Source organism: Mus musculus, chromosome 3, assembly GCF_000001635.26.
Source record: "Mus musculus strain C57BL/6J chromosome 3, GRCm38.p6 C57BL/6J".
In the NCBI taxonomy this organism is placed as follows: domain Eukaryota; kingdom Metazoa; phylum Chordata; class Mammalia; order Rodentia; family Muridae; genus Mus; species Mus musculus.
The window spans coordinates 141,867,749-141,881,397 of record NC_000069.6 but is presented as its reverse complement, the minus strand read 5'-3'; the positions used below and the strand labels follow the sequence as shown (position 1 = coordinate 141,881,397).

Here is a 13,649-nt window from a genome sequence, read left to right as displayed (position 1 = left end):
ACCCAGGCCACCTGCCTTTAGGAGATCATTCCTGCATAGTGTCTCCTGTTAAAGATGATAGAAATGTCACAGATAAACACTTCTCTCTGTAAAAGCTGGTGGAAAAGACACATCTTTGGAAATGTGTAATTTCTAACTTTTTGTTTTTCTACCCCTTTTTTTTTGCACTGATTAAATTAAATATGCACTGTTGTACTGGTTAGTTTTTGTCAACTTGGCACAAACTAGGCCCACCTGGGAAGAGAGAACCTAAACTCTGGAATTGTCTTCATCAGATTGTCCTATGGGCATGTCTGTGGGACAGCTTCTTAATTGCTAATTTATGTTCTGTCCCTATGCACATGGTCCTCTGTTGTACCAAAAAACCGTAGCTGAGCCAGCCAGAGGGAGTAAGCAGAAAGGATCATTTTTCCATGGATATTGTTTTTAGTTTCTACTTCCAGGTTTCTGCCCTAATATTCGTCAATTAATAGATTGTGATCCAGAAATGATAAGATGAAATAAACTCTTTGCTTTCCAAGTTGGTTTTGGCTAGTGTTTTGTCACAACAATAGAAAGCAAATTAGTGTAATTATTTACCTCAAATCAACCTTGTGATTAAGTTAAAAAAAAAAAAAGGATAGTGTTATGTTAGGTTTCAGACAATCTGGATTCAAAATGTTGCTCCATTATTTGACTGTGTGTACATTAATTAATTAAAATTCAAGACTTGAATTTATTATCTGAAAAGCGAGATTGATAACATTTATTCCAATAAAATCATCAAAATATAAGTCTTTTGTTTGAAATCTTTGTCACAAGTTATCTTAACACAATGACATATTGTCTCTTCCACTAAAGGCTGGAAGGCTGTCCTAACCCTCATCCATTATTCTTTTCAGAGAAGTTTATTGATAACATGCTCTTACGAAGCTCTGGAAAATTAAATGTGGGCACCAAGAAGGAGGATGGAGAGAGTACAGCCCCCACCCCTCGGCCCAAGATCCTACGTTGTAAATGCCACCACCACTGTCCGGAAGACTCAGTCAACAATATCTGCAGGTTGGTGATAGAAATGGTTCAAATGTCTCTTTCACACATGATTACATGCCATTTTAAATATACAGTGTTTCCAAGAGTATGACCTGGAGATGGTACTCTATATAGAGAAATATCTACTCACATCTTACCCTGAACTGGTACTTGAGTCTTCTTTTTCCCTAGACACATAAATAGAACACAGATCTCAGGCTCCTTGTCAATGAACAAAAACTATTATGTTCTTCAAAAACCTTTGCATATTCATGTAACATAGGTTCCATGTATATATGCTGATCTTGTTGTAACCACTCACCATACTGAGATTGTTAGTATTTTGCACTGGTAAGAGATTAATAAACTGTTTCTGGAAAGCAGTTCTCTGATGGAGTTTAGATGAAATCAACACATGTCAGTAGAGAAATTGTCACAGTCATGAAACTATGATGTTGGAAATAATGTGTTATAAAGACAAAGAGTTTAGTTTTAAATAATCTAAAGCATTTTTCTTTGTATACATCTTTATACAGCTTCATCCATTTTGATAGTTAGGATACCTGTTTGTCACCTACAGTAGGGAAGAAGTACAAAGAAAGCCAAAGCTTCTTGAGACTGGAGCAGAGCAAGAGAGAAAGTGCTAACTACCCATAGTAGCATCATGGCTCCTGGGAGTGATGCCAGAGATGCAGAGTGTGCATTAAGAGGGGTCAGGTCTCCAATGGGGAGAGAAACTACCAGTTTCAGAGTCTAGGAAGAATATCTCAGTAACTGTTTAGACTGCTATCAGCCAGGAAGGCACATCAAACTGAGTCAAACGTTTTTGTTATTGTGGAGAGTTTTTATAACACTTATCATGATGAGGACTCTGATGCACGTTGTTGTACTAGTATCCCTAGTCCAAAAAATGACAAATTTGAAATGTTTCCAAAAGGGAGATGTGATTCCACCAGTGGAAATTTCCTCACCTGACTTCATGTGATGGGTCACAGGCACAATGCAGGCACACTAAAAATATTGTGTAAAATTATGTTCCTTCTCTGTTTGTATATGACACATAAGACATAAATAAACTTCATGGTTGGGTGTAAGTTCCATCCCCAAGATATCACATTAAGAATCTACAAATATTTTAAAAATCTAAAAAGGATAATAAAATAGAGCAGTGGCCAGTGTTAGCTAGGGAACACACTCCTTAAGAATTTGCAGGCTTGCAAGGCAGTGGTGGCGCATACCTTTAATCCCAGCACTTGGGAGGCAGAGGCAGGCAGATTTCTGGGTTTGAGGCCAGCCTGGTCTACAGAGTAATTTCCAGGACATCTAGGGTTACACAGAGAAACCCTGTCTCAAAAAAACAAAAACAAACAAACAAAAAAGAGAGAGAGAGAGAGAGAGAGAGAGAGAGAGAGAGAGAGAGAGAGAGAGAGAGAGAATTTTCAGGCTTACAAAGGAAGTGTTTGTTTTTCTCACTTAGACATGCTGAGCGCTGCTGGCTTGGTGAACTGTGGCTTGAGAGTGATTTTTTGGACTTGGGCTTGCCATGATCCTCTTCTTTCTTTGGGGGACAGTAGCTGCACAGGATATTCTTTCTATTATGAGTATAAGAGCAACATCCTACAGCCTCTACCTACACCAGTGCTTCACTAACCAGATGAAGTGGTAAAGTGAAGAAGCTCAAAGTTGAAGAGAAACCATAGCTATGGTGAAACAGGGCCAGGGTCAGTTGTGGAACACTGTCTGCTAAAGTAGGGCAGAACCATGAGACATTGCAAATTTAGGTCAAGGAGAATATCCAAGGGGACAAACAGAAATATGTGTCATGGAAACTAATGTTAGTGAGGAAGCTATGTGAGCTGCATTGGGTACAGCTAGAGGTTGAATGTGACAAGGACTAAAAGTAGAAATCAGAACCGATGGCATTAATTAGAGTAATTCAGAAATATTTAAGGTAGGAGAGATGGCAACCAGATTGGGATGGGATTTTAATTATGTAGTGGTCAAACTTGAATTTATTGTAGTAAGGAAAACAGAGATAAAACCCACAATAATAACATTGGAATCCCTCAAAAGAACGTGAATATGCCACTCAGTATTGATGTATTGACTTGTAGAAGTCAACAGAAAACTAGTATTTACTGAAATGATCATATGATTACCCTCACCCATCTAATTAATACAGCATTCTTGTGAAAATGCAATAGTTACTGTTTATACCCAGGTAAGAATGTGAGGTTCTCAAAGGTTATGTTATCCAAAGTCACTATGATGATATGATAATAAAAAGTTGGCCAGAACTCCAAGTTGTGAATTCTTGATCAGCAGCCAACCCTGCTGGGTTCTCTGAGGATATTTCTCTTTTGTGCATGATACTCATTTTGTGAGTGAGGAGCCTATTCCAGTTGAGTCTTCTAATGGATGTATCACAGGGACCATCTTTGTTCCTTATTCTGGGACAGTGGTTCCCAGCCTATGGACCATGATCCCCAAAGATCATCAGAAAACACTGATTGATATTTACATTACAATTTATAACCGTAATTATAATTATGAAGTAGTAACAAAATATGTTATGGTTAGAATTATCACAACATGAGGAACTGTGTGAAAGGGTTGCAACATTAGGAAGGTTGAGAGCCACTGCTAAGAATTAGAAGAAGCACATGGCGTTGTCTCATTTCTGCAAGGCCATTCTCTAGTCTTTCCTTCTAAAGCATTACTTCTCAAACTCTTTCTGTTAACAAATACCCCACCACACACGCAAAGCTGAGCACGAGTACTTTCCTAAACTACCATCAGGATCAATTATTAAAGCCATTCATTTAAAAGCTTGCAAATTATTTGTCCTTTTTAATGTTTTTGTAAGTTTTAGCAGACATGAATTTATTATATGAAATTGCTATGCAAGTTTCAGGTTCTGATTTAATATCTTTACAGACCAGCAGTGAGCAGTTTGCTGTTCTGACTCTTGTACTCCTAGGCAAAGCAGCTTGAAGGTCAAGGGTACACTTTTTTATGGGTTATATAATATAAGCTGTTTGCCTTTAGATTCTGTGCTACACAAAAATCGCTCAAGCTAAATGTCTCAAGTAGGTTTCTTATTCAGTATCACTTCCACCACCCTTTAGAAAGTAATCCAGTAGTGGGACAACCAAGATTGTTTCATACTTAAATCCATTGTGAAATTTCATTGGCTAAGTCAGAAAACATAGGTGGATGTTAGGGGTTTGTAAATTCTTCAGTACTCTCGTTTTTTGTTTGTTTGTTTTTACTAGCCAACAAGAAGTTATAATTATTGAGCCAGATGTGTGGTGAACACCTTTAATCCCAGCATTAGAAAAGTAAATGTAGAGGGTAGGCTGCAAGTTCAAGACTAGCCTGGCCTGTTGTGAGTACAGTGTTTGCATCTGTAATCACAAGTGAGGGGTAAGGCCAGTGAGACTTCTCCCCCAAGGAGATGTCTGCCTTCTAAGGAAGCTTCCAGGTGTCCTGCTGCATTGTAGCCCTTCCATTTACTGACTGCTGAGTGGACTGCAGATCATCACTGCAGCCTTCTGAGCTGCAAAGCCTAAGCCAACCCTTCTTAGGTGGTTTTCCCCATGTCCTCCTCTGTGTCACTTTCTCATTCTAGCAAATGTTGGCTCAGACTTGCTTCTTTACTTTCCCTATATGTGCTCTTATCTGGCTTTACGAGTCCCTTACCTTCTTAGAGTCTTTGATAGAATTTTTTTTTTAATGTGGGTGCTTGTCTCATGACCATCCTCTAGTCTATCCATTTGTAATCACTATCATTTGTTTATCTTTCAGGAATAATTTTAATACTTCCTCATTTAAATTACTGGTTTCTGATCAGAAATTCTCCTGCATGAGTAGTTATCAAGTATAGTAAGTTGACATGCTTGTTTGTATGAAGAATATGCATATGATACTAGCTGTTTGAAAGAGGAATTAGGTCTCCAGCTGTGGTTGTCTTTCTTGATATCTTCTCCTCCTTCTCCCTCTCCTCTTCTTCCTCCATCACTCTCCTCTTCTTCCTCCTCCTCCTTCCTTTTCTTCTTATTCATCCTATTTTTCTCTTCCTCTTTCTCCTCCACTCCCCCCCCACCCCCCTTTAATACAAGGTCTCATCATGGAACCCTTTCTGGCATGGAACTCTCTTTGTAGATCAGGCTGACCTTGAACTCATAGACCCTGCCTACTTCGGCCTCCCAGATGCTAGCTAACTGTATGTCTTGAAGCACAGGTGTGAAGTGAAATAAAAAGCTAATGAGCATGCTGAATGTCATTAGAGTCATTCAATTTTTCTAGTGTTGGCCACCCAAACACCAAGGATCATGAGATTATCTTTTCTAGTTGTAGGTGTGGATTCCAAATAATTTTACTTAAGAGAACACTGACTCCTCCACTATGACCTGTGATTTGGTCATTACTCTGATATTTTAAGTCAGTGATGAAGGCTTTTATAAGAACTATTTTTGTACATCTCATTCTCAGACCTGAGAGTAAATGGGACCAATTTGGTAACTGGTTTAATAAAAATTGAATAGTATTGGGCCTCTTTAGATTATCTAGTGAAGATTTCAGAGAAGAGATAGAGAATGTCAATTCTCTCCAGCAACACTATTAATATACAGATTGGTCAGGTAAATAAAACAGGAGAGAGGAGCACTTTTGAAGGACTATTAGAGATTGTAAGGCTCTGCAAAGGGTAGGTAGTAAGAGTAAAAATCTATATGTAAAGATCTACAGATACTTAGTGAATGTAAAGTTGGGCCAGTATTTTAAAAAGTTTGCTTCATAGAAAAATAAGTTCTTCATAGAAAAATCAGTCAGTATGATTGGCAGGGAAGGATGCTGGCTAGAGAGAGACAGTTCTCAAAGACAGAGTCAAAGGCAATTTCCATACAGGTACTTTGACATCAATGCTGGTAACTTCATACCCTCTTCCCATATACTGACCCAAAAGAGAAAAGAACAGAGAAAGAAGCACACAGTAATATTTTTTGTATTTCCCTCTGCCTATGGAAATCCACTTATGTCATAGGCTAGGGAGGAGGATGATTAATAAAACCCTTAGGAATCTGCAGCTTTGGAAACTGCCACTGCCTGCCCTTCCTTGCTCTTCCACAGCCTGTTGGTGAAAACGCTAGCTAGCTTATGGTTTCTATCTGTGCTGCCTGAAGTTGTTGTCTTCCCTTTAGAATCAGTCTGTATAGTCTATGTGCTCCTCAAATCGAGACTGCCTCCTCCTTGTGCTGCCTCCTTTGGTCCTTGATGCTTGAGTGTGTTCCACATACGAGAAAAAACAAAAAACAAAAAACAAAACTGTCCTCAACAAAACTGCTGTGTGTAAGCTATTGGCTACTTACTGATAAAAATCTACAAAATCAAACAGCAACTGTACAAGTTGTGTGTACCATTAGATTACTTGTGCTGGAAAATTTGAAAACTTATCGTGCTCCCTTGAAAGTGAAACAAGTGTTTTCAAAGACATGGTGTTCTCAGTCTGTTCTTTAAAATGGATTATGATCGAAACTTAAACTCAAAGGAAACTCAAGCATTCAAGAATTTGGTACAACTTTGAAAATGTGCAGGACTACTTATCGATCACTGGGAACTGTCAGTCCTTGGAGGCGTGCAAGAGTGGTTTTCAGCCATAGCCTCTAAGCTATCTTTCTAGTCCTATTTCCCTCCCTTTGAATAAAGGTATTATTGATGCCATTGTCTATGACTTGTGAAACTGCTTTCTATACCTCCACAATAATTCACAATGGGACTGGGTCCCAGAAGGCTGTTGTAAATCCAATAGCCTAGAAGTGAGAAGAATTAAAATCATTGCAGTCTCTAGATGCATAGCAGCCTAACAGGGAATAACTAACTCCCCCAAACCTTTGAAACAGGCAGACCCCCTCTTGCTAGTGTGGGCTCACTAGGGACCACTAAGTCTTCTAAAGCAGTCAGTCTCCTTCCTTCTTTCTCGGTGTTTCCAACTTTCCTTTGCTTTTCGAATACTGAACATATTAAAAAATAAAACATGAACGTGAAGAGCTATTGAATCGGGGATTATAACAAATATTACTACTTTGATCTCATGTCACTTTTAACTTGCTAAGTGTTTTTGCATTTTTATTGAGTAACTACTGGATCTCTGAGAATCCATGACTGACTTTTTTAGTATGCACCCAATTCTCAGTCCATTTGTCACTGACTCTTCCCTTCCTGTGACACAGAGGGACAACTCATTAATTGACAGTTACATTTGTTGACTGTGTGTCACTGTCCACATCCATAACCATTACTGTAACCCAACGATTCATCCATTAGTCATCTATGCATTTCACTTCATAACATTATTCCTCCTTTGACTTCCTTCATGGTTCTTTGTCTCATTGGCTCCTACACTATGAGAATAGTGACAGAAGCTTGGATACTTGGGCAGCAGAATAGCTTTTAAAAACTGATATCAGGGAGTAACTGTCCTTTCTGACACTGGATAGGCATCTTGATGGTGGGAATAGTTGGCCAGCTTGTACTCCAGAGCGTTGGTGCTTACTACAGAGTTAAAGGATTTCAAGTAATGCTCTACCTTCTGTAATTGTTCTGCTAGTTACCAGTTAATGTCCTTTGTTGGACAGGGACTCCAGTATGAGGTTTATAAAATACATTTGCTGTGTTGTAGATAATCAACAATGAAATCTTCCTCTCCTTCTCCTCTCATAGTCTCCACATATTTTATTTCTTTCTAAATTTATGACCTTGTATAGTGATCCTATACTCCAGGATGCCTCTTTCTTTCTCTCTATCCCTAATATATGCAACCATGCATGCAGGCATACATAAACACACACACACACACATACATACATACATACATATTATGTTTTTTTTATTTGTATCGGTATTTTACCTGCACATGTGTATGTTGACCATACCCATTAGCAAACCCTGGAGAAGCAAGAAGGTGCTGGATGTTTGGAAATTAAGTTATAGATGGTTTTTAGCCATTGTATGGATGCTAGGAGTTGGAATCAGGTCTTCTGGAAGAGAAACTAGTTGATCTTAATTTCTGCATAATATCTTTATCCCCCTTCTTCTTCGCATTTCTAGCTTTCAGATTTGCAAACAGGTTTTTAGTTTTGAAACTTGGTTTACTCTTCGTTTTGTTGTATTTTAAGTTGCCAACAACTTGACTCCCTCCTTCCCTCCCTTTAGTTGTGCTTGTTTGCTTGGTGGGGGGTTCTTATGGATTACCCTAATGCCCGTTTCTGCACACCATGATTTTGAGGAATACATTATATCATCTCAGATTTAATGCCTTATGTTGACACCTCTACTGCCTAGGAATTCCAACTGAGAAATACTGTCACCAATAGCCTGAACACAGAGGAAACCACACAAAGAGTATTCACTCAGATTTCTTGTGGTGAAGGTCTGTCTTACATATTGCCTTCAGTACTGTGTGTTTTACACTCCCGCTGAGGTTTCAGTCCGTTGAGTAAAAAGCTCCAAAGAATTTGAGCGTGGACTGTTCACAGGCATTTTTTCTTCTACAGCATCATGCATCCATTTGACCAGAGTCAAACACGGAGTTATCATTCTCCTTCCTAGCCAGTCACTAGTATGTTCCAGCTCCGCCCTTTGAGGTTTTATAAAATGAGACATGTTGGATCACTTGAGACCTAAAAACTAAGTAAACAGTTGTAAGGATGTTGATGGTAACTCGAGGGCTAATGCATGGCTGAATGCTGCTCCCACTAATGCAAGCAGACAGACCTACAAATCACGGCTCATACAGCTCTCACAGCTTTGTTCCCATGACCTTTAGCACTCCATTGTCATGTGCCTTGGACACTGCACATGCATATGGATGAGAAGAGGATGGAAGATGTGGACTCCACGCTTTCTTTCTAGGGACACGATGGCAGCTTGTGACTTATTGGGAACCCACAGTATAAGTCCTGATTTATGAGGAGAATCTATCTCTTTGTACACAGCCCTGTATACACAAGTTATTCTTTTCAGTTTACTCCCAGGTTAGCGGATAATGAGTGGGAGTAAATAAGAGGACTTCCAATTCAAGGCCCAATGCTGTAACTGTTTCTGTTCAGCTTTATATATATTCATACTTTCTCACGAAGTCAATTTCACCATATGTAAAACAGAAATGGTATTATCTTCAAATGATCAATAAGAAGATGAAATGTCATGTAACAACTGAAAGTCATTTTTATTTAGGAAACATTAAAATTTACTTAAATCAAGACATTTCTATAAATTCTATTTGTATCCATACCCAATAGTGTTTGCTGCCAATGCTCAGTGTCTTGCTGTGCCATGCCAGCCCAAAGAGAGAGAGAGAGTGCTAAGAACCTTAGCCTGCATCGCCTCTGCTGTGATTGGTTAATCCCACTTCTGCCTATCTTCCACCACCCTGCCTTAGATGCGTGTGTTTCACTGCCTCCAATGAGAGTCAATCCCTGCACTCTCAGGCACAGGTTCCGGCTTTGCTTTGCCTCCCTCTCTTTCTCAGTGACTTTGTGATATTTGGGAAACTACTAAAGTTCTCTGACCCTTAGACTCCTCACATAAAGGGTAGGGATGGTATTAGGTTGTCTGTCTGGAAAGGTGATAGGGACAAGATAAGTTCACTGAGAATATAAACACTTTTTAATGGTAATTAATGATACATGGAAATTTCACTCCCCTCTTTCCTGAGTTTCTAAGTGAAGAGAAAATGACTTTAATGATCAGTGCGTCTAATTTCATAGATGCAGATGTTGGGAGGTCCTCAACAATGTGTAGGAAAAAACAGCAGCAACAAAACAACAACCAAAAAATAAACAAGCAAAAAAAAAAAAAAAAAAACCAACAGCATGACTTTTCCCTATCTATAATGAAGCCAATGGAATTAATTTATCTTTATTTTTATGAGTCCTGTGTTCTCTTCCCTCACTCTCTTCCTTGTCCTGTTTGGTCTTCAGCACAGATGGGTACTGCTTCACGATGATAGAAGAAGATGACTCTGGAATGCCTGTTGTCACCTCTGGATGTCTAGGACTAGAAGGGTCAGATTTTCAATGTCGTGTAAGGAAAATAATTTGAATTTACTTTGTAACTTACATTGACAAGATAAAGTAAGCCCTTTGTCATTGCTATCCCATGTTGAATAATTTGCAAAATAATTGAAAATTCTCAATAGTCAATTCTTTCTTCATTTTCAAACCATGTTTTTTAAAATTAGCTGTTAACATATTACTTAGTTTCCAATTAGACTATCTTTAAAATCCAGAGTATTTATTGGTTAAATTGAGACTTCATTATTTGCTTATCCAGTGTACTCTGGTTGCTACAAGTACAATAATATTTTATTGAAATGTAAATGCTGTAATGGTACATTATAATTTGAAATAAGTTTTCTGATGGAAACTAACCTTTTCAAGATTTTGAGCAAAGTTATTAGAATATTAAATGTGTATTTTAGTGACAATCTGTCCAAATTTTAGATGGTATGACATTGAAATATGGAGGACACCCACTAATAGCTGTTGGCATTTCATTTTAGGACACTCCCATTCCTCATCAAAGAAGATCAATTGAATGCTGCACAGAAAGGAATGAGTGTAATAAAGACCTCCACCCCACTCTGCCTCCTCTCAAGGACAGAGGTAAGAGAAGTGAAGGGGGCTTTGCTTACTGGAAATGAGCACTGGACTCTCTTATTTTGCCAAACTCATTGGTGCCTTGACAATGTTTGCTTTTAATTGGTCTCATTACCCACTGCTGGAGTAGAGTGTTGACATCATGACAATCAACAAATGCGCAAAGATCATGGCTTGGTGGCTGTGTATAGCTGTATTCTTAAGATCCCTGTTGGCTTCTCCCCACCTCTCTCCAGATAGCTCCAGTTTGGACAGCTTACAGGGAGCTGCTAGGAGGTAGAGAAAATAAATAATGCTTCATACTTACTCTCTAATATCATTCAGAATTGGGTCTTAATTAAATCTACTCTGCCATAATATGCATTCGAAAAATAAAGACCTTATAAATGACTAAATGAAAGATTGTTTCGTCTACCACATTTTATTTTATCTCCATAACAAACTGGTTTTATTAAATTAATAGCATATTTCTAAAATAGATCATATGTTTAAAAGTTTTAATTTTAGTGCTTACATACTTAGGTATATTTAAAATGATAACTCTTGCATACTTAAAGACATTTTTGGCATGGATTTTGACAGCAGCCTCTAGATTTCCTTTCCCTTCCTCGAGCTCATCACAAATACATGATTTATAAGTGCTATAGATTCCTAATTCTTATGTGCATAATTTAAAATGAAACTTCAAGATTGACATTATTTCTTGAGAGAGTGTATTAACTATAAAACATAGTAGTGTTTCATTCTTTTGACAATGTTTCATAAATACATTCCCATTACAGCATGAAGCTTTTCAGTTTTATTCTAGAAATTCACATAAGAAGTTCACAGTTTTCCTTATTTCCTTTACAAGCAACATCCTAAGTGTTAGAGATATAGAAATTGATGAGGAAAACATTGCTTGCAGAAATAGTACACTAAGATGTAAGAATTACCATGGAAAAACTTAATTTACATTTGGTCACTAGTAGAGATAGATAACAAATTATATTAAGGATGGTTTAGTAACTTTTCTGTTTGCTGTAATAAAATACTCTGACAAAGAAAAGCAATTTTGAATAAAGGATTTATTTTGACTTGTAGTCACACACACACACACACACACACACACACACACACACAGAGAGAGAGAGAGAGAGAGAGAGAGAGAGAGAGAGAGAGAGAGAGAGAAAATAAAATGAAATGAAATGGAGTCAGGCTATCAAAATTCAAAGTTCACCCCCCATGATGTGTTTCTTCCAGTAAAGCTTTACCTCATTCAGTCTGTTAACCTTCCAAAACACCACCACCAGCTGAGGATGCAGCTCAAAACCATGAACCTACGAGGGCATTTCTCACTCAAATAGCACTATCACATCCCTGGCCCCCATGGGCTTATGGCCATCTCATGATACAAAATGTACTTAATCCAACTTCAAATGTTTACATATTCTTTAACAGTTCCAAATCTGTTCAAAAATACAGTCTCTTCTAAAACCCAAAGACAAGGTTGTCTTTTTACTGTTATCTGATATTAGAAAGAAACCCAAATTAATGTGCTTTCAATATCCACAGCATAGCGTATGCATAACTATTCAAAAATGAAGGAATGGGGCCATAGTAAAAAAAATTTTGACCAAACCAAACTGAAAACCCAGCAGTTCAAAAGCCACCAGACTTCTCTTCACCTTAGATGACTCTTCCCTCTAGCTTTGCAGTATATAGCACATCTTTCTTTCTTGGGCTGGTTCTATTCCCCTATACAACTTTCCTAGGTAGGTGTCCCACTGTTCTGGCATCTCTGATAGCTTGGGGGGTCTCCATTGAAACATAGACTTCATTTTTATACCCTTATGTAATGGACTTTGGAGCCCCTTCACAGGATTTTCACTGTGCTATGTAGCCTTGGAACTCTCTGAGATCATGGTGGGAGGTCCCATGACATCCTCAATATTATATCTTTCTTACAACCAAAATTACTATGGTGTGGACAAGGAGTTTTGTTACCAGCTATGGGCGAAGACTAGTGTCCTTGGGCTATGTTTATAAGCAGGTTTTATATGCTGTATCCCCTCAAAAGTGTCCCTAAATATTTGCTTTCTTGGTGTAGGAAACCCCTTGGGCTGTCTCCTTTCACAAATTGGAACTTTAAGTGGTGGTATGTGGTTTTCAGGGCACCTTTCCTGGTATTCAATGTGGCCCAAGAGGGTTCTTGTCAATTTTTGGTTGTAATCTTGTAATTATATTTTTTTAGCACATGGCTTGGCTGGAATCTCAAGCTTCCTAGTACTCCTTTTCCTTCCCAAACGGCACATTTTAAATTTCCTTTTTCATAAGAGTCATTAAGAGTAACCATGCCAGAGACTCCACATCACGCTGCCTGAAATGTCCTCTCCCATAGAAATTAGCCCATTCCTCTAAATTCAGCCTCAAATAAATTTTCACCTCTTATGTAGAATGTAATCAGATTCTTTACCAAAATTTCACAAGAATGGTCACTAGCCCAGTTGCCATTTGAGACACATTGAAGAGATGTGTACCCAGTGTCTCAGGTTACTCAACACTCCGGTCTTCCTAGCATACACAAGAATGACCCACTAAGCTCCGCCCACAGCACATTCCAGCCTGAAGTGCAAACTCTTCCACACCCTTCCAGAAATCATCATGGTCAGGTTCACTACAGAACCAAACCAACTTTTCTGCTGACAATTTCTGTATGAGTTACTTTTCTGTGCTATGGTAGAATATCCTGCCAAATGGCAGCTTTGGGGAAAAAATAGTTTATTTTAGCTTCCAGTGTGTATATAGTCCATTATGGCGTAGAAGGCACGGCAGTCAGAGTGGGAGGTTGGTTGACCACGAGGACATCACAGAGCTAGTTCTGTATGAATGGCAAATTAGCACAGCAGTCACAGAGAAGTGACACATGAACAAGAATCAAGGATGAGCAGGCATTTACTAAATGGGTGAGATAAAATGTTAAATGAAAGTTAAAACGAC

The 13,649-nt window shown here is 38.4% G+C and overlaps 1 protein-coding gene across 12 annotated transcripts in view; it reads left to right on the top strand.

Annotated features, from left to right (window-relative positions):
* The window catches only part of Bmpr1b (bone morphogenetic protein receptor, type 1B), a 332,451-nt gene that overhangs the window by 288,188 nt on the left and 30,614 nt on the right, over positions 1 to 13,649 (top strand). For 11 of the 12 annotated variants that reach the window (XM_006500940.4, XM_006500942.2, XM_006500939.4 and 8 more), the window contains 3 exons: positions 882 to 1,041; positions 9,993 to 10,095; positions 10,574 to 10,676. In XM_006500940.4, the coding sequence (XP_006501003.1) occupies positions 899 to 1,041; positions 9,993 to 10,095; positions 10,574 to 10,676 (349 nt within the window). In that variant the 5' untranslated portion in view covers positions 882 to 898. The remainder of the gene's footprint in view (positions 1 to 881; positions 1,042 to 9,992; positions 10,096 to 10,573; positions 10,677 to 13,649) is intronic. The other variant, NM_001277220.1, reaches the window with a different exon arrangement.